Source organism: Aricia agestis, chromosome 2, assembly GCF_905147365.1.
Source record: "Aricia agestis chromosome 2, ilAriAges1.1, whole genome shotgun sequence".
In the NCBI taxonomy this organism is placed as follows: domain Eukaryota; kingdom Metazoa; phylum Arthropoda; class Insecta; order Lepidoptera; family Lycaenidae; genus Aricia; species Aricia agestis.
This window is the reverse complement of record NC_056407.1, coordinates 10,245,062-10,267,973: the sequence shown is the minus strand read 5'-3', so window position 1 is coordinate 10,267,973 and position 22,912 is coordinate 10,245,062. Positions and strand designations below refer to the sequence as shown.

The window sequence follows — 22,912 nt, the reverse complement described above, 5'->3', positions numbered from 1 at the left end:
ATAACTATGGTATTTTTATTGCAAAATGAAATTCATAACATTACAATGGGGAAAGATGGAGGAGCATAAATTTAAGACAAAGATCTCTTTATCGTTTAAGTAATAGCTCTACGCGTTCATGAGGAAAAAAGTAATAAGTTTATATTTATTAAAAAAAAAATATTTTGTAATGTAACTAAAAATTTAAGGTTTTCGGAATTTTTCCTTTATGTGTGCTATAAAAAATTGCTTCATGCCAAATTTCAAGATTCTAGGTCGACTGGAAGTACCCTTTAGGTTTTGATTCCCTTGCGAGTACTTGCGAGTTTCAAAATATGCAGCTTAAATTGCTGTTTCTTTTGATTGCGTTGACATAGAAGTTTGATTTTGTTACAGCTTAAAGGTATTATAGACCTGAGTATTTGGTATGAATTTCAATTTAATACCTCTACGCGTTTATGAGGAAATGGGTAGTAAGTTTAAAATTATTTAAAAAATATATATTATGTGATGTAACTAAAAATTTATGGTTTTCGTAATTTTTCCTTTATCTATGCTATAAGACGTTGCTTCGTACCAAATTTCAAGATTCTGAGTTCACGGGAAGCACCCTGTAGGTTTTGATTCCCTTGCAAGTGTCGAAAATTTGCGGCATAAACGGCTGTATCTTTTGATTGCGTTGGCTTAGAAGTTTGATTTTTTCACAGCTTCAAGGGACAGTAGACCTGAGTAATTGATATAAATTTCAGCTTCATACCTCCACGCGTTCCTGAGAAAAAGGGTCTTGACAGACGGACGGACGGACAGACGGACAACAAAGTGATCCTATAAGGGTTCCGTTTTTTCCTTTTGAGGTACGGAACCCTAAAAAGGCCAAAAAAATCACGTTTTTTGTATGGGAGCCCCCCTTAAATAATAATTTTATTTCGTTTTTACTATTTCAGAAGTCTAGCTATAGCGGTTCTTGAGTTACAGCCTGGAGACAGACGGACAGACGGACAGACATTGAAGTCTCAGTAATAGGGTCCCGATTTTACCCTTTGGGTACGGAACCCTAATAAAAGGGGTTTCGAAACCTACCTCCCACTATCAAAGATGATTCGATCATAAAGAATACTTGTAAAATGCCTGATTTTAACAAATACATAATATTTCATACAAAAATGTTTTACGAGCGTTACTTTGTGCAAAAATAATATTCCACAGACACGCCAACTGCATGCGCACGGCACGTCAACAAAAACAGGTACATATAAAAATGCATACTAAAACTCACGTATGCAGGTGTTTATGTGTTTTCAACCAATAACATATAGCTGGCAGTTGTAAACAAAGTCAAACGTGACTGCGATGCAGTACCTAGGAACACATTGAGTGTGGTTAGTGCTTGGCACGATAACGAATAGATACTTAAAGATAGAACACATTTTGTACTTGTTGGGTTTGCGTTAGTCACATTATCTTCGTCATGTCTCTAGTCTAATACTCTACATAATAATATCTACGTATTCTAGCACAGAGTCATAGATGTATGGAAAGGATAACGGTTACAAAGAATCGTAAGATTAGAAGATGGTAATTTATCGGATGCCAATGAATACAATCAAAAGATAGCATGAAGCATTAATTAAAGCAAATTGCAGCGTAAACATATTTGTTTAAGTTGCTCAGATCACATCTGATTTCTGAACACATACATATACAATATGTACAATATATGTATATGAAGAAAAGACAAACAAATTCGCAAAAACTTTCAACTTATGTAGTTCGCAAATGGCACTTACATTTTTATTTAATTCTCGAACAAATTACTTAGTCATCTTGTACCTATTTACAATTTACAGTGTGTCCGTTGTAATCTTGAATTGGTAGACACGTCGTGTTCAATTACAGGCTGCAATAGAATTTCACAACACAAGATGCACAGAAATCAAGGACATGTAAGGCGCAGTGTACATTGTATCATTAAACGCACGCTCCAGCGACAAGTCAACGCAACTATAAATCAGATATGTAATCTAAACGTCATTCGCAGCCTATTGCGAGATATATTTCAAGATTTACAAGCGCCGGTGGCATCTGATATATGCATCTGTAATTGAGCGTATACGTTTACAATTACAGTTGATAATTCAAGTCTAGACCACGGAGATTTAGATAGGTCTGAAAACTAAACTGTAAATTATGTGGCAACTGGCGATTGACAAAAAGGACTTACAAATGAATTTGATGCAAAGACTGCTATATGAGCTAGAATTGCGGGCTTAATCGCTACCTAAAAAGGAAATGTGAAGGGGACAGAATAATGAATATCAAATGACAACTGATCCGAAACTCATGAGAGGTATTACATTACATTAAAGATTGACATACGTACGTTTGTAACGTTAATCAATTTATTAGCTTTCAGAGACAAATGTAGCAGCAAAAAAAAACATTTGAGAGTGTTGGATCAAGAGCTTTAAGCCGCTAAGAGTATGAAGGTGACATTTTATTTTTTCTTTTGGTAGGTATGGGCTATAATAAAAAATCATTTATTTCGGGCATCAGAGGCTATAGCCTATTTGGAGATTCGTTCACCTGGTAGTTTGTAGAAGTAATGGGGTGATCCTTCTTTAGTGAAGTCTAGGATATGGTCTACGGACTGTAATTTTGTAAAATGCAATTGGTATTCTTTAAAATGTGTTCTATTGAAATGTTATTGAGTATTGACAGAATAAATCAATAAGATGGTTAGGAAATCGTTTGCAGTTCTGTTCTGAGATTTAACCTTTAGATTAACAAAACTGAGTTTTGTCTAATGAACCAGTGAACTTTGTATAGACGTTACAAAACACAGTAGGTACACTCCTTTGTTTGGATTGTCAGTAAATATTGGTTCTTATTCATCATCAGTAAATTCTTTTATAGTTCCTGTACCCCATAGTATACAAATACCTGAAAATATGACTAAGCTGTTATTGAGGTTAAAGTTGACACGAAACTTGCAGACTGCGAGTCTCATAAGTCCTTACGTCTTGTAAATCAAAACAAACGTCCGTAACATAAAACGCGTACTAATACGTACCTACGTTCGTCAATGTATTATATTGCGAGTTCTTAAATAACAGTGAAAGTCCCTTGTTCAATTTCAATAAGTGGTTAAACTTGAATTTCGACGTGGAACTGCATTGTGAGTGCACGTGCGTTAAGAAACAAATGAAAGCAATCACCTATGCGCACCGAAATGCAAACAGAAAGTGCCCTTTGACTTGGCAACGTCGCGCGGCGCTCGCCCCGTGCTCATGCGACCGAAACAGCGGTTACTTTGAATTATCGTGCTGTTTGTACAAAGATATCGGACTTAGGAACTTGTTACTAATCTAAAAATATGGCATTTTTAAAACTATTTCCTATCAAATTGATTCAACTGATTTGGAAGTACTTTTTAGGGTTCCTTGTTGTCACGAAATTGGGCATAAATCGAAAAGCTTTTTTCGTCCGTCCGCTGCGTTCTGGAAGTGCAGGACGAAAATAGTTGGGCAAAACATTGTTTGCGTCAAAATCGATGTAGCAATAAAACGCCAAGGGCAAGCGCGGTACCGCGGTGGTAGCAACGTGGTATATTTAGAGCACATAAAGCTCTGCTTGTAATTGCATCGCCCGCCGCGCGCCGCAAATAGCACACCCGGCCCTGAACCTTACCAAACTTTCTCTCGTGTTTTTAAAGGCTAGGGAAAAACTCATGATAATGATTCTTTCTACGAATTTGCAAAACATTAAACATGTGATTAAACTATAAACTAGACTTTAATACATGGTAAAAAGGAGTGATGGAAACAAGAAAATGTTAATCAATAGCTGGCCAATTAATACTTAAATGTGCCTATTTGAGTGGTAGAGAAAAAACTCGCTCAAGCCTATTACGCGTCTATCAAAATTATAGCCTCTACCTGCACGCCTCTTCATAGTACTATAATAATATGAGTGCATAATATTATGTCTACCACTATGATTATATTACAAACATTTGAGACGGTATAGTACACGTAAACAGTTCTTTGTATATTGTAATTTTATTATTGTTCTCACGCTGCTTAAGTCAATGAATATAAAATTCTGCCCTACATTAAATTCTGAGTAATGTTTATTACAATTAAAGTTACATTTACACCGTAATGTGAGTCTTGACCTTTTCATTAATTGGTATCACTTGACATAGGACTCCCAATAATTACTTGCATTAAATACTTATTTTTTTATTTCAGTTGTACTTGTACCTATGGGGTACCCCTAAAATTTTTGATATCTTTTTTCCATTTCAGTATCAAAATCTTAATGAGGTTCACAGACTACATATTTTACTTACCAAGTTTCAATAGTATAGCTCTTATAGTTTCGGAGAAAAGTGGCTGTAACATACGGACGGACAGACAGACATGCCGAACCTATAAGGGTTCCGTCTTTTGCCATTTGGCTACGGAACCCTAAAAAGGTACCAAAAGAACAATGCACGCATTTGGCTATGCACTGGCACAGGGAATGCGTGTTCACACAACAGGGGAGGTGCGTGCTCGGCCCACACAAACTGGTACACAATGCACACATAAATATTGGTTATGCATAATTACACACATTTGCAAGTTAAACACATAATATTTAAATTTGGAATTGTTTTGTCCGTTGAATTTGCGCCGAAATCGTAGCAAGGTCGAGAGTCGGGGAAAGAGATGCACGTAGAGAGTCTGCAACATTGTTCGCTGCAATTTATGCAGGCATGCGCCGTTGCACCGATCACGCCCTAAAAACTACGGTAACAGCTTCCCCCGTCCACCGCTGGCGGCGGAAATCGTCTTTAAAAAACGCTGACATTGAAAGATAATTCAATAGTTTATAACGAGTTCAAATCAATTCCAACGAATCCCTGCGGGGTTGAAAACCGCGTCTATTTTATTGGACGAGCGAAATTACTTTAGACTTTTAATATTATGTTTATTCTTGTAATATCTCCGATAGCTTTCTTGTTATTTACAAACAGTTAAATATAGGTGGATTATTTTCTGTTGCGTTTATTTTTGTTCTGTTTTTTTTTTTATTTCTTTTGATTGAGTTACATTTAAATGTTTATGTCAGTTGATTTAGAATTAGGTCATCAACACTCCATCGTCCGTTATTTGATATGTCCCTAATTATTTTTGGCGTGTAATGATGTAAGTAATCGATTGATTTTACACCTACTTAGTCAACAAGTGAATAAAATAATCCGCCAAGTGCGAGTCGGACTCGCACAAGAAGGGAACCCTTCTTGTGCGATTCCGACAGCAACAATAAGGTTTATTTTTATGAAATTAAAAGGATTTTTGATTTATTTTTATAACAATATAATAATAATAATAATATCTATGGACGCTTCACACCACGTTTTATATTTTAGTTGATTTAATGAAAGATAAATTAAGGTTTACCATTTATGACGTAAGTATAAAAAACTACTTGCTAGATCTCGTTCAAACCAATTTTCGTTGGTAGTTTTTATAGTAATATTAAAAAAAAACATTTTCAGTAGTGTTGTTGAACTGCATTTAATAAATTGATAAGCGATTAGGTGTTCAGATACCTGGATACCCTTTACGGCCTCCCCTTGTGTTGAGTTCACGCACCAATAGCGGCTGACTCATACTCGCGCCTCAGACGGCCAAGAACGGAAGTCGGAAAACCGACTTACCACAAACATTAATTTAATCATTAATGCACTAAAGACCTCGGTGGACTAGTCTTATATAAAAATATGTAATGTCCTGGATATAAATTTTGAAAGGCCCTGCTCGTTGGGCGATGATGAAAAACCATGATTTTGGCAGCTCACTGGAACGAGGACGTCTTCTATCTATTGTGCATGAGAAACAAATAATTTATCAAGAAATATTCGACATAGAAGTCGAAAATATCCTAAACGAGCTTTTGCCCGCGGCTTCGCTCGCGTTAAGAAGTATTATTACATACAAACTTTCATTATTCCTATTTTAAGCCCTTGGAGGTAGAATTGATCAAAATCCTTTCTTAGCGGATGCCTACGTCATATCATCTACCTGCATGCCAAATTTCAGCCCGATCGGTCCAGTGGTTTGGGCTGTGCGTTGATAGATCACCATGTCAGTCAGTCACCTTTGAGTTTTATATATATAGATGTGTGTTCAACAGCCTGTCAGTATTATGTATACCAACCATTTAGTATGACTTAGTTCTTGGTTTTTGTCGTGGCCCGTGGGTACGGCGACGTATCAAGGCTTATTATACGACGCGACGTGATCAGACTATTTTGACGAAATTGTTATGATTTAGATGACAAGTTATATCACCACGGATCTCCATAAATATGGAGTTTCCTACATCCGTGTGGTAACTGGTAACACAATATGGGTTGTAAACATTTCAGTAGTGTGTTGTTTTGGAAAGTGATGAAACTTAAAAATGTTGAGTTGATGGTTGGAATACAAACCGAATGTAAATAATGTTGCAACTTGCACAGCAATTCAATTTATAGCCCGTAAAAATTGAGAAGGTACACGATTCTTATCAGCGGGGCTAAAATGGTCACATTTAGCAATTCCTCTCAATCAATTCAGCAAATGAATTGTCAAAACTGTCAAACTGACAAATGTCAAATCAGTACAAAAATACAGAAATGAATTGCAAGCTGAGCTGCATTTTGCGAGTTTAGAAAAATGAATAATGTTATGATTCATATCATGATTCTTCAAAGCGACCATTTTAGCTCCGCTGATCTTGTTCACACGAGATGACAACGCGCGCCGCGTTGCAAGTATAGTACCAACAATTTATAGAAATACATATTTAAGTGAACAAGATGAGCACTGGAAAAATAATTTCCATTAATTAATTTCCATCATGCTATGAATGAATAATAGCCAAACGTCCTAATATGTGTAGTTGTATAGAATACATAATTATGCCTAAAGCTGTCAACACTCAAGACTATGCTATTGTTCTTGACATTTCAATATTCAATATTGTAAACATCCTGCGTCTATTCAATGATCTGAAGTACATAGTTTATGCAAACGTCCTAAAAAATTAATATTATGTTGGCCAATGATGGAGACTGAGAGAGAGCGAGAGAGATGGACATCGTGTACGCACTACGCACTACTTCGCAATCTTGGTATTCCATCATCGCCCAACTTGAAGAGGGGTCTTAATATACAATAATAATCTATGGCGAATACGTCGAAATAAATAAGAATAATATTTTATACTTACCAAACTATTGCTGCTCTAGGGCCCGTACTTTTGGTCAGTACTCAAGATGCGACCCGGTCTCAAGTCGCGGTTCGGCTTTGTGATTGGTCCAAATTTGGACAGCCAACCAATCACAGAGCCTGAACCATGTCTTGAGACCGAGATGCATCTTGAGTGCTAACCAAAAATACGGGCCTAAAACTATGACTTAAGGCGTTCCCCAGTCCCCCTACGGAGATGCCGTAATTGACCGTTTTTAGCGTGTTATTATATTTATTACTTATTAACTCATAATTTGAAAGCTACAAAATTATAATAAAAATACAGCAATAATCTTCAGCATATGAACATTCCTTTCTCCGTTATTAATTTCCTATTTTTGTTTATTATACTTATGATATCGGCTTCCAAAATCCAAAGTAATACCAATTTATTTAAATTCAAGCATACATTCAGTATCTCCCTAGTATTTACAAATTACGTTTACATATAGATCGACAATTTCAGTAACTACATATATGCCGTTTGAATTATTTAGGTCAATTTTAAACTAAGATACTTAAGTAAAAAAATAGGATTTTGGTGCGATCTCTTTTCGAGATAAAAAGCACCCTTTCCCGAGAGTCGGGACTCAAAATAATTATCTCCATGACTTTCAGCAAAATCGGTTTAGCGGTTTGGGCGTGAAGAGGTAACAGACAGGCAGGCACACTTTCGTAATTATAATATAAGTATGCTGTATGGAAGTATGGACAATACACACAATATATTTTGTGTCTGTCTGTAGGTCGATACAATTTTATCATGGAGGTCTGCGGACTGCGACTGACATGATAGTCGTTTCAGTTCTCATGAAATATTTTGTTATCTGTTGACATCCTGAAATGTTTAAAATGCTATTTAAGTATATTATGTTGTTGTTCCACGAACTTATATTAGGCGATTTTTTTCTCAGTTTTACTGAGACTAGATGAGTGCATTTTGATTCTGTTTGATTACGATAAAAAGTCTGATAAGTAATCTAACCAAAATTGACATCTTTAGTACAAATAGAGTACAAATAACTCTATATATTCATATTATTGTAAATTACATTTTATTCCTATATAATAGACGAGTTACGTGGTATCTATAATAATATTTCTTATAAATTATAATTAATTTAAACATCAATGTTGCACTTTAATGGTTTCATGTTTACTGTGTTATTCTTTAGTAATTAAACTTAACATTATATTTATATAGCAAAAAAACAAAGTAATTATCCTGACAATGATATAATAATAGTATTTAATATTTATAAATGTAATACTGTGTCTAGGTTGGTGTTAGGTAAGCTGTTAAACGTTTAAAACAACCTGGGTATTAAAGTTTCCCAGTCTCAAGTCCTAAGTCCTAACCTAAACTAGAAATGGGAAAAAATAGAAAAATTCGAATATTTCGAAATAAAATCTATTTGTTTTCCTATTCCTTAATAAAACCTTGAAAAAAAATCGGCCAAGCGCGAGTCGGACTCGCGCACGAAGGGTTCCGTGGTACGGATTATAAAGTATAAATAAGCCAAAAATATTGTATCTGTGAAAATTTCAGAAGTCTAGCTATAGCGGTTCTTGAGATACAGCCTGCAGACAGACAGACAGACGGACAGACATCGGAGTCTTAGTAATAGGGTCCTGTTTTTACCCTTTGGGTACGGAACCCTAAAAAATGACAAAAAATCGGCCAAGTGAGAGTCGGACTCGCGCACGAAGGGTTCCGTACCGCTATAGAGCAAATAGGCCAAAAATTGTGTTTTTTGTATGGGAGCCCCCCTTAAATTTTTATTGTATTTAAATACAATCGTATTTAAATATTATGATTAATTATTAAAGTACTTACACATACATTTAACCCTAAAAAATAAATAATTCAATAATAAATATTACATAATAATTATTATTGAATTATTTATATATACTTATAAATGTAGTAAATATTTCTGAATATAAATGTAACAACATTCACATAACTAAACAACGACAAAGTCACCTACATCAATAAATAACAATTGTCATTTACCTTAGTATTTATTCATCTTAGTAATGCCTTTTAATTAAAACAAAACTAACCTGGTACAATATAATACTTAATATATAACAAATTATTTATTATCGTATTGTTATAGAACTGGTTTTAATGCAGTATCATAATAAATGATGTAATTCATAACAGAATAAAAAAAAAAGTATAATTGACGCAGGCACACGAAGTGCTTAAGGCGAATATGTTGTTTTTATGCGGCCTCTTAACTTTGGTCAATGATGGACAAATATAACAGAGGATTACGAAAATATTATATTCGTCTAAGATTGCCCATTACCGGCATTGATATTGCTGACAGCTATATCACGTTTAAATCCATTATACTCTTAACGTGTAGAGGGGCCTTTAGCCCTTTACAATAATTTTTAAAATGCAAAAATTCAGATACTATCACAAATATTTCGAAATCAGTTATTTTCTGAAGTGTACAAATAAAGAACGTCTCAGAGCTGTTAATTCGAGGATGGCCATTGAAGGAGCGGACCCGAGGTCATAAATCCGAGTCATCTTTATAGGTCAACTTGAGAATAAGCTGTCGGACGTCATATCTACGCCCACGATTCAATAAAGAAGTATAGTAGGGTTCTCAGCGTGGATTAATTTTAAAATGTTCATAGATAATCTTAACAATAAACAATAATATTTTTATTGGTGAAAAGATGGAAGTTGATTCCTGCTTTTATAGGTATTCATAATAATTAAATGGGATTCAGGAGCATTTTTACTTAAAAAATTAAGAAGAGGCAGCCCTATACAATACTTAGATCCATAATATTATTATCCCACCGCACCTACACATCTCGATGGAAGATCAAGCTGATTGCGCGTCATTTTAATAGTACTGAATACTGATAACACAACGTGACTTAGTCATGAATAAAACGTATTCAATTGTGTATTATTAGCATTAGCAAAAAATATACAAATTCATTTTTTATGTGTTATGAATCAGATATACAGTTTGATACATTATGCTAATCTCTATTACAATATTTGATTTATGGACTTAAAAGTTTTTTTTTTTCATAACAATATTATTATTTTTTTGCAATGTAGTTTCATGGTTGTCACTTTGTAAAAATTTGCAAGATTTTTTTCAGTGAATGGTTGGTAAAAAACAAGTGCAATTATTTACAAACAAAAACGTTATCTATGTTGATTCATTTATGTTTTGATAAGATAATATTTGTTTGCTAATAAGTCTAATAAGTTAATTAATAAATAAAAAGTAATAACTCATTAAAGTGAGAACCGGCTGATTAAAATTCTGTAATTTTAGCGCCAAACAGAAGATAAAAGAATAAAATAGACTTAATTCATTTCATCCTTCTCCAGAAGGATTTTGGATGTTCAAATTGTAATTATAGCCAATAGGAATGGTCGATGGAGTTAACTTAGATGAATGATTGGTCTCGCGCTCGGTCGAGCGCGCGCGCGAGACCATTTATCTATGGGAGTTAACGTGAACCTAACGCTAGTGCTATTTTTTATTAAAAGACCAGTGGCTATTTACTGCGATATGCAGAATTTAATAAAACTTATGTCCTGCAGGCTGCATAGTGCATTTTTTAATCGCAGACGATTGCAGTCGTTGACCGCAGTAAGACACTTGTCTAATGGTTGGAATTATGGAATCTTATTAAATTGATGGACCCAATAAATTGTAATATAAAATTATGAATTAGAATTTTTTGTTTATTTTACCTACTTGTTTGAAATAAAATGTTAGGTTTTTCTTCTCTTTTTGCTTATATGTTTAAAATCAAACACTACAATGTTTGATTTTAAACATAAAAAAAGCAAACTGTATGTAAAGCTTACTGCAAAGAAACCACAACAATTTGGCTAAGGGGCAGCTGTTGCAATTTGGGGAAATGCATTTTTGTCAGTAAGTGCGGACTGCGGACGGGAAACGGAAACCAGCTGCGCAGCGAAGCGAAACTAATGTATGTGACCGACGAAATTGCATTTTTAGGGCTCCACCAATTTGCGTTGCACTTTTCGTGCGAAATGAATATAATACCAGGCAGGCCGAAAACCGAGTATTAGTTTACTCGCAAAGCGATTACTTTTTCACTCGCTGTATTGCTAAGTACTGACATACGGTTTTGCTCGATAGTTTTACTCCAAATCGAGCAATAACCACCGTGTGGACCGCAAAACTGGCAGCTCGAAGGCTCGCTTCGAGCCGGCCTCGATGGAATTAAATACCTATGTCAAATATGTAATTTCCTTCGATTCGGAGTAAAACTATCGAGCAAAATCGTATGTGAGTACTTAGCATTTGGGTGTTTACTGTGCAAGTTCTACTTATTTCAAACATCTTACTACAATTACTATTGTTTATAAATATTTATATTTTATGTACTTACCTGTAAAAATTAGTACTTACATACATACATAAATTTAATCAGCATTTGGGCTCTACTACTTTGCGGCACCGATTTTTATATTCAGAGTGAGACTAATATTTTGTAATATTGTGTTACAAGTATTCTTTATTACTTATACTTAGGCTTACGTTTAACTAGATTTTGCGTTTTTCATATGTGGGTTGCTCGGGGGATCAGATCAGTGACCACTGTGAAGAAAATAGCAAAATAACTGGAAATAAGGTCTAATTTTTCAAAATCATCTTTTTTTGTTTATGATATTTAAATACTTATTAATAAGCAATAAAAATAATTAAAATTCGTAAATATTAACTTAGCAATGAAATAAAACACTTGTAGAACTAAGAATTTCCAAGTTATCATTCGATAGTTTACTTCTCCTTTTGACCATCAGAAAATGACTAGGGCTATTCAAATTTCAAATGTTACATGTTAGTTTCGTTTATTTTAATACAAACTTCAACCAACATAATATTATGTCGCTATATCATAAAACGCGCGAATAAATAGGTGGTTAATTCTACTGACCACTATGAAGAAAAGAGCTAGGCAAAATTACAAAACCATAAATTAACTTGTAATAATGGTAGAAAAGTTTTTAAATGTATGCCGTTGAAATTTGAAGCAGAAACGTCTTTTATATTTATACACTTAAGTTAATATAATATGTATGTAGAAAGGTACCTGCAAACCTCGTAATAATATTAAACATGAATGCCATCTGGACTTATAACACCTTTGGAATTTTTAAATTACGAAAGTATTAAAAAATAATCGGGTAAGTGCGAGTCGGACTCGGGCACGAAGGGTTTCGTATCGTTATAAAGCGAAAGTTGGCAAACAGACAAACAGACAGACAGACAGACAGACGGACAGACGGAAAGACAAGTCTTAGTCCCGTTAGGGTCTCGTTTTTACCCTTTGGGTACGGAACCCTAAAAATGAGCAGGTGAATTATTCAAAATACCAATGCTCCAGTAAATACAAACTCTTATTACCTACACATAATATTGTAACTTAACTTGATTGACAAATAAAATAGTAAATTGATTAGATATTAGGTAGTGATCAAAACCAAGAGGATTCCACACCGCCATTTTTTCCATACAAACGTTGTCCCCTGTTTCCTCCCTGGATAACGCTAGTAGAGTTATAATTTTTTTCCTGAATATCTACGGCCACTAATACAATGTCCCTATGTTTTCTTTTTTTTCATAATTTAATTATTAAATAAGATATGAACGTTCAAAAACCCAAAAAAATGGCCAGATTTTCCACTGTGTTCAAACGTCCAGAAAACAGATTTAGATAGATTATACAAAAAAAGCAAAACATAGGAACACAGCTCAAGCCTTTTTTTAATCTTTAATGAAAAATGTACTTAAATCGGTTAAGTTTTGGAGAAGGAATCAGGGGACAACGAATCGTTGATTTTCTGGATTTTCTGCAGTTGTCTCTATCGCGTTCTGCGGTATAGGCTTGAGGTAAGGGAGACAGCTATAGATATTCCACGTACTTTTTTTTCATTTCTCTAGACGCTGTGGTATCCTCTTAAATATTAAGTACTTACCTGGATGACCGAGCTTTGCTCGGTATAGCAAACACTCATTGATTTCGTGTTACTTAATAACGCCATCTGCTGGTCGTTAAAACAATTAGTTGCTCACATTATAGTATTATTATTCGCCAATAGATGTCAGGAAGAGTCATATTTTTCAATTTATCGATTATCGATAAAACACGAATAAAAAGACATTTTCAGAAAATGCTTCCTAGCTAGATCGATTTATCGCCCTCGAAACCCCCTATATACTAAATTTCAAAAAAATCGTTGGAGCCGATTCCGAGATTCGAATTATATATATATATATTAGGTATATATATTAGTGATGTAACGAATGTTGAATTTTTTACATTCGCGAATGCGAATATTTATCTTCAACATTCGCGAATGCGAATATTTGAAAATTTAAAAAAAAAAAGCGCTCGTAAAATGTTCGACAGGTTTGACGTTTCGTGTCGGCCATGTTTAAATTGAACATAGCCGAACCGATATTGCTTATAGTCTGTCAAGAAAGTGAAGAAATTAAAAAGTGGCAACATCGTAGTGTCTCCCCTTTTTTCTAAGATTGATTTGAAATTGAAGACACTAAGATGTTGCCACTTTTTAATTTCTTCACTTTCTTGACAGACTATAATTGAATGAATTTAGTCACAGAAAGTTCATTCTAAAAGTTTTATTTTGTAATTGTTTAGTTTTAGTAAATAGAAATTATAAACTTTATTTAAAAATGATAGTAAAGTAATAATATACTACTAAATGAATGCAAACCTTACATAGCATACCAACAAGGCTGATTAATGTTAGATTTGATAAGATCTCTGAAGTTATTTTTTCATAAATGACTAATGAGGCTTTAATTAAGAATGTAGAAGTGTGATTTAATAAAAAAATCGAAGTGTTATCTATTGTATTATTATATTATTTAAAATGCATGCATACAATAATTTCCTTTTTGATTATTAAAACATTCGCTAAATATTCGCGATAATTTTTGCGAATGCGAATGCGAATATTGAAAAATACGCGGATATTCGCGAATGCGAATGCGAATATCTGTTACATCACTAATATATATACAAGAATTGCTCGTTTAAAGATATAAGATAATATCTCTTGTCAAATTACTTCAGAAACCGTGCAAAACACAAACTTCCATTAATTTCAGAATTAGTACCCAAAACCTATGTGAAGTTAGCAACCGAGTTCAAGGTAAATGATTTTTATATATGTCATTCGATTGTACCCGGAGTGTACCCGATTGTACCGCAATTAAAATCGTTTGTACCTCAATAGGGTAGAAATGGGGGGGGTGGTAAAATTTGCTTAGCAACCGACATAAAGATACCGGAATTTTAATGATGCCATCTGGAAGAGTATCGTTTGTACCGGATTGTACCCGTTTTTAAAGTTAATTTTTTTTTTGATTTTACGAAAAAAAAACAAAAAAATTTTTTTTCCCTAAAAATAAGGCTTTGTACGGAGTAGAAGGAAAGAAAGTATATAAAGCAGTTCAAATGTGTAAAAGAAGTTATTTTTTGAGGTAGATTCGTTCGGTCTTGACGAATTTTCCAATATCAGTATATAAAAGTCGGAGTTATATTTTGCAGTTTTTTTGTCGTTTGTACCTCGCTTAAACAGAAAGATTATAAAAGAAGATACTATTCACTTTAAATTCACACAACATTTTTTGAGACAACAACGACAGAAATTCGATCGGTCTTGACGAATTTTCGAATATCTTACTATAAAACTCGGAGTCAAATTTTGCAACTTTTGTCGTTTGTACCTCGCCAAAACAGAAAGATTATAAAAGAATCTTTCTGTTTTGGCGAGGTACATTAAATTCACACAAAATTTTTTGAGACAACAACGACAGAAATTCGATCGGTCTTGACGAATTTTCGAATATCTTACTATAAAACTCGGAGTCAAATTTTGCAACTTTTGTCGTTTGTACCTCGCCAAAACAGAAAAATTATTAAAGAAGATACTATTCACTTCATATTTACACAAAAAAATTTGAGGTACAAACGATTTTTCATATAGTAACAACGTCAGAGATTCGATCGGTCTTGACGAATTTTCGAATATCTTACTATAAAACTCGGAGTCAAATTTTGCAAATTTTATCGTTTGTACCTCGCCAAAACCGAAAGATTATAAAAGAAGATACTATTCACTTCATATTTACACTAAAAAATTTGAGGTACAAACGATTTTTCATATAGTAACAATGTCAGAGATTCGATCGGTCTTGACGTATTTTCGAATATCTTACTATAAAACTCGGAGTCATATTTTGCAACTTTTATCGTTTGTACCTCGCCAAAACCGAAATATTATAAAAGAAGATACTATTCACTTCATATTGAAACAAAAAAATTTGAGGTACAAACGATTTTTCAAATAGTAACAACGTCAGAGATTCGATCGGTCTTGAAGAATTTTCGAATATCTTACTATAAAACTCGGAGTCAAATTTTGCAACTTTTATCGTTTGTACCTCGCCAAAACCGAAAGATTATAAAAGAAGATACTATTCACTTTATATTTACACAAAAAAATTTGAGGTACAAACGATTTTTCATATAGTAACAACGTCAGAGATTCGATCGGTCGTGACGAAGTTTCGAATATCTTACTATAAAACTCGGAGTCAAATTTTGCAACTTTTATCGTTTGTACCTCGCCAAAACCGAAAGATTACAAAAGGAGATATTATTCACTTCATATTTACACAAAAAAATTTGAGGTACAAACGATTTTTCATATAGTAACAACGTCAGAGATTCGATCGGTCTTGAAGAATTTTCGAATATCTTACTATAAAACTCGGAGTCAAATTTTGCAACTTTTCTCGTTTGTACCTCGCCAAAACCGAAAGATTATAAAAGAAAATACCATTCACTTCATATTTACACAAAAAAATTTGAGGTACAAACGATTTTTCATATAGTAACAACGTCAGAGATTCGATTGGTCTTGACGAATTTTCGAATATCTTACAATAAAACTCGGAGTCAAATTTTGCAACTTTTGTCGTTTGTACCTCGCCAAAACCGAAAGATTATAAAAGAAAATACCATTCACTTCATATTTACACAAAAAAATTTGAGGTACAAACGATTTTTCATATAGTAACAACGTCAGAGATTCGATTGGTCTTGACGAATTTTCGAATATCTTACAATAAAACTCGGAGTCAAATTTTGCAACTTTTGTCGTTTGTACCTCGCCAAAACCGAAAGATTATAAAAGAAAATACCATTCACTTCATATTTACACAAAAAAATTTGAGGTACAAACGATTTTTCATATAGTAACAACGTCAGAGATTCGATTGGTCTTGACGAATTTTCGAATATCTTACAATAAAACTCGGAGTCAAATTTTGCAACTTTTGTCGTTTGTACCTCGCCAAAACCGAAAGATTATAAAAGAAAATACCATTCACTTCATATTTACACAAAAAAATTTGAGGTACAAACGATTTTTCATATAGTAACAACGTCAGAGATTCGATTGGTCTTGACGAATTTTCGAATATCTTACAATAAAACTCGGAGTCAAATTTTGCAACTTTTGTCGTTTGTACCTCGCCAAAACCGAAAGATTATAAAAGAAAATACCATTCACTTCATATTTACACAAAAAAATTTGAGGTACAAACGATTTTTCATATAGTAACAACGTCAGAGATTCGATCGGTCTTGACGAATTTTCCAATATCTTACTATAAAACTAAGAGTTAAATTTTGCAACTTCTATCGTTTGTACCTCGCGAAAACCGAAAGATTATATAAGAATATTCTATTCACTTCATATTAACAAAAAAAAATATATAGGTAAAAACGATATTTCATATAGTAACAACGTCAGAGATTCTATCGGTCTTGACGACATTTCGAATATCTTACTATAAAAATCGTTTGTACCTCAAATTTTTTTGTGTAAATATAAAGTGAATAGTATCTTCTTTTATAATCTTTCGGTTTTGGCGAGGTACAAACGATAGAAGTTGCAAAATTTAACTCTTAGTTTTATAGTAAGATATTGGAAAATTCGTCAAGACCGATCGAATCTCTGACGTTGTTACTATATGAAAAATCGTTTGTACCTCAAATTTTTTTGTGTAAATATGAAGTGAATAATATCTTCTTTTGTAATCTTTCGGTTTTGGCGAGGTACAAACGATAGAAATTGCAAAATTTAACTCTTAGTTTTATAGTAAGATATTGGAAAATTCGTCAAGACCGATCGAATCTCTGACGTTGTTACTATATGAAAAATCGTTTGTACCTCAAATTGTTTTGTGTAAATATGAAGTTAATAATATCTTCTTTTGTAATCTTTCGGTTTTGGCGAGGTACAAACGATAAAAGTTGCAAAATTTGACTCCGAGTTTTATAGTAAGATATTCGAAAATTCTTCAAGACCGATCGAATCTCTGACGTTGTTACTATATGAAAAATCGTTTGTACCTCAAATTTTTTTGTGTAAATATAAATTGAATAGAATATTCTTTTATAATCTTTTTGTTTTCGCGAGGTACAAACGATAGAAGTTGCAAAATTTAACTCTTAGTTTTGTAGTAAGATATTGGGAAATTCGTCAAGACCGATCGAATCTCTGACGTTGTTACTATATGAAAAATCGTTTGTACCTCAAATTTTTTTGTGTAAGTATAAAGTGAATAGTATCTTCTTTTATAATCTTTCGGTTTTGGCGAGGTACAAACGATAAAAGTTGCAAAATTTGACTCCGAGTTTTATAGTAAGATATTCGAAAATTCTTCAAGACCGATCGAATCTCTGACGTTGTTACTATATGAAAAATCGTTTGTACCTTAAATTTTTTTGTTTAAATATGAAGTGAATAGTATCTTCTTTTATAATATTTCGGTTTTGGCGAGGTACAAACGATAAAAGTTGCAAAATATGACTCCGAGTTTTATAGTAAGATATTCGAAAATACGTCAAGACCGATCGAATCTCTGACATTGTTACTATATGAAAAATCGTTTGTACCTCAAATTTTTTAGTGTAAATATAAAGTGAATAGTATCTTCTTTTATAATCTTTCGGTTTTGGCGAGGTACAAACGATAAAATTTGCAAAATTTGACTCCGAGTTTTATAGTAAGATATTTGAAAATTCGTCAAGACCGATCGAATCTCTGACGTTGTTACTATATGAAAAATCGTTTGTACCTCAAATTTTTTAATGTAAATATGAAGTGAATAGTATCTTCTTTTATAATCTTTCAGTTTTGGCGAGGTAAAAACGATAAAAGTTGCAAAATTTGACTCCGAGTTTTATAGTAAGATATTCGAAAATTCGTCACTACCGATCGAATCTCTGACGTTGTTACTATATGAAAAATCGTTTGTACCTCAAATTTTTTTGTTTAAATATGAAGTGAATAATATCTCCTTTTGTAATCTTTCGGTTTTGGCGAGGTACAAACGATAAAAGTTGCAAAATTTGACTCCGAGTTTTATAGTAAGATATTCGAAAATTCTTCAAGACCGATCGAATCTCTGACGTTGTTACTATATGAAAAATCGTTTGTACCTCAATTTTTTTTGTGTAAATATGAAGTGAATAATATCTCCTTTTGTAATCTTTCGGTTTTGGCGAGGTACAAACGATAAAAGTTGCAAAATTTGACTCCGAGTTTTATAGTAAGATATTCGAAAATTCGTCACGACCGATCGAATCTCTGACGTTGTTACTATATGAAAAATCGTTTGTACCTCAAATTTTTTTGTGTAAATATAAAGTGAATAGTATCTTCTTTTATAATCTTTCGCTTTTGGCGAGGTACAAACGATAGAAGTTGCAAAATATGACTCCGAGTTTTATAGTAAGATATTCGAAAATTCGTCAAGACCGATCGAATCTCTGACGTTGTTACTATATGAAAAATCGTTTGTACCTCAAATTTTTTTGTGTAAATATGAAGTGAATAATATCTTCTTTTATAATCTTTCGGTTTTGGCGAGGTACAAACGATAAAATTTGCAAAATTTGACTCCGAGTTTTATAGTAAGATATTTGAAAATTCGTCAAGACCGATCGAATCTCTGACGTTGTTACTATATGAAAAATCGTTTGTACCTCAAATTTTTTAATGTAAATATGAAGTGAATAGTATCTTCTTTTATAATCTTTCGGTTTTGGCGAGGTAAAAACGATAAAAGTTGCAAAATTTGACTCCGAGTTTTATAGTAAGATATTCGAAAATTCGTCACTACCGATCGAATTTCTGACGTTGTTACTATATGAAAAATCGTTTGTACCTCAAATTTTTTTGTTTAAATATGAAGTGAATAATATCTCCTTTTGTAATCTTTCGGTTTTGGCGAGGTACAAACGATAAAAGTTGCAAAATTTGACTCCGAGTTTTATAGTAAGATATTCGAAAATTCTTCAAGACCGATCGAATCTCTGACGTTGTTACTATATGAAAAATCGTTTGTACCTCAAATTTTTTTGTGTAAATATGAAGTGAATAATATCTCCTTTTGTAATCTTTCGGTTTTCGCGAGGTACAAACGATAAAAGTTGCAAAATTTGACTCCGAGTTTTATAGTAAGATATTCGAAAATTCGTCACGACCGATCGAATCTCTGACGTTGTTACTATATGAAAAATCGTTTGTACCTCAAATTTTTTTGTGTAAATATAAAGTGAATAGTATCTTCTTTTATAATCTTTCGATTTTGGCGAGGTACAAACGATAAAAGTTGCAAAATATGACTCCGAGTTTTATAGTAAGATATTCGAAAATACGTCAAGACCGATCGAATCTCTGACATTGTAACTATATGAAAAATCGTTTGTACCTCAAATTTTTTAGTGTAAATATGAAGTGAATAGTATCTTCTTTTATAATCTTTCGGTTTTGGCGAGGTACAAACGATAAAATTTGCAAAATTTGACTCCGAGTTTTATAGTAAGATATTCGAAAATTCGTCAAGACCGATCGAATCTCTGACGTTGTTACTGTATGAAAAATCGTTTGTACCTCAAATTTTTTTGTGTAAATATGAAGTGAATAGTATCTTCTTTTATAATCTTTCTGTTTTGGCGAGGTACAAACGACAAAAAAACTGCAAAATATAACTCCGACTTTTATAGTAAGATATTGGAAAATTCGTCAAGACCGAACGAATCTACCTCAAAAAATAACTTCTTTTACACATTTGAACTGCTTTATATACTTTCTTTCCTTCTACTCCATACAAAGCCTTATTTTTAGGGAAAATTTTTTTTTGTTTTTTTTTTCGTAAAATAAAAAAAAAATAACTTTAAAAACGGGTACAATCCGGTACAAACGATACTCTTCCAGATGGCATCATTGAAATTCCGGTATCTTTATGTCGGTTGCTAAGCAAATTTTACCACCCCCCCATTTCTACCCTATTGAGGTACAAACGATTTTAATTGCGGTACAATCGGGTACACTCCGGGTACAATCGACTGACATATATAAAAATCATTTACCTTGAACTCGGTTGCTAACTTCACATAGGTGTACCCAAAGGGTGAAAATGGGACTAGTCATGAGACTTCGATGTCTGTCTGTCCGTCTGTCTGTCTCCAGGCTGTATCTCAATAACCACCATAGGTAGCTAGAGTTCTGAAATTTTCGCAGATTGTATCTGTTGCCGCTATAACAACAAATACTAAAAACAAAATAATATTAAATTTAAGGGCTCCCATACAACAAACGTGATTTTTTGGCCCTTTCTGCTCGTAATCAATAATGATAAGTGGTAGGTACTTGAAATTTTCATAAAGGCCTTAAATATATTATGTTTACTTTAATAATTAATAATAATATTTAAATAAAATAAGTAATTAAGGGAGAATCCCATACAAAAACACAATTTTTGGCCTATTTTTTCCCTATAACGGTACGGAACCCTTCGAGCACGAGTCCGATTCGCACTTGGCCGATTTATTTTGTGCAACTGCAAGAAAAATTAAAATAACATTTCTGGACACATTCGAACGTAAAAATATTATTTATGTACCTACTTAATACCTACGTTTATCGTATTGCCAAAATATATGACACATGAGCAATTCAATGCGCCCACCTTGATTCCTTAATTTATTTTCTGTATGTAAACACGTCGCAATTCACAGAGAAACCTATTACTTAAAATAGTTGGGTACCTATACACTGTGTAACAAAAATAAGTGATAATACTTTACTTTTACAGTGAACTCTCTACAAGGAACACGTACACACCCTAAAGTATTATCACTTATTTTTGTTACACCCTGTATAATAATATGCTGGTTCGACAGTTGTTTTTGCATAATTATTAGGTGTTGATCTTAAATCCTAATAATCAATGCAGCATTTTCTGCCGGTTTTGCTTGTCTTGCCAGTTCCCGTCTTGCGGCTTGTTCCAAGTCCAAGAACCGACCAGTTTTGCAAGACATAAGTTGCCAGTTGCCACAATCTTCGATAAATGCACAGGTAAACAATATTACGAAATTATTTTTATAACTTATAAGATTAAAATATAACTATCATCGTATCTCAGGAAACGACGCTCGATAATTTATTTTAGGCGTGGCGTTTGTTTTGCTACGAATGTTTAAAAGCTGTAGGTAATCATTTTATTTACCATCCTGGTATTTTTATTAGAAATTATTTCCATGAATGAAAAAATAATGCTCTTACCTAATACGATCTGAGACGAGTTCAGTTTTGGAGTTCCTCTTGGCCGGTGTCATGGTATGAGGCGGTGCATGGGTGGGACTGGTGGAAGGCTCGGAAGATGCTGACGGCGGGGAGCAGGACCCAGAGCTGGACAGGCTGAATGCTCTCGACCGCGTATCTACCGCCGCCGGCGTGCGACCGGATCTCGCTCGTCTGCGCTTCTTCTTCTCGTCGTCCGATCTCACGGCAGCACAAGGCGGTGCCCAGTCCAAGTCTTTCTTTAAATGCCCGCGGCCGCAGCGGCACCCGCAAGCTTTGAACGCCAGATCGTAACCCTTTTTTGTCCATAAATTTTGGTGTCTCTGCCGCTCCGACCAGGATCGCGCTCGGCCACAGGACTTGAGATAGGCGAGCACTCCTCCTTCCCATTGCTCGAAACATTCTCGGTGCATGTACCGGCCGGCGGCGCACGTGTCGTTATTGCAGAGTACGCGAATAGCATCTTCCACCCGCACCGGCTCGCGAGGGCGAAGACATTCCCCGGGTACGCAGCAGCCGAATGCGTCCTCCGCCTCGCGCTCCCCGGTGGCACCCTGCCGTCGCGGAGCCATCTCGCACCACGATCGACTCGTCAACGAAATCGAACGTGCCGCCGCGAAGTAGCGAAGCGCGTCACACGAAACACATGCTCGTCGGAGCGCGCGCGGCCGACTAATAACCGCGAGTGAACGAAAGCGAAATTTCAAGAGCGCAGCGCGTTGCCGCGCCGCCGCCGCGCCACCCGCCTGCACGCGGGGCTGACCTTGCGGCGCGCAGGGGGTGCGGGGGTGCAGCGAGGGGCGGGGCGATGCGGCCGACGCGCGACAACCGGGGTGGGGAGAAAGTGCCTAGCAAATTTTCACTTTCGCGCGCTAGCGGACGCGGTGGCGGTAGCGGTCAATGGCAAATTGCAGTGCAGATTGCAGAATGC

General features: G+C 34.4%; 1 protein-coding gene across 1 annotated transcript in view; it reads right to left on the bottom strand.

Moving 5' to 3' along the window:
• Positions 1–22,671, bottom strand: part of LOC121735502 (headcase protein) — a 79,340-nt gene extending 56,669 nt beyond the window's left edge. Inside the window, exon 1 of the mRNA XM_042126352.1 lies at positions 21,964–22,671. Within this exon, the coding sequence (XP_041982286.1) occupies positions 21,964–22,553 (590 nt within the window). The 5' untranslated portion in view covers positions 22,554–22,671. The remainder of the gene's footprint in view (positions 1–21,963) is intronic.
• Between the last annotated feature and the right edge of the window lie 241 nt (positions 22,672–22,912).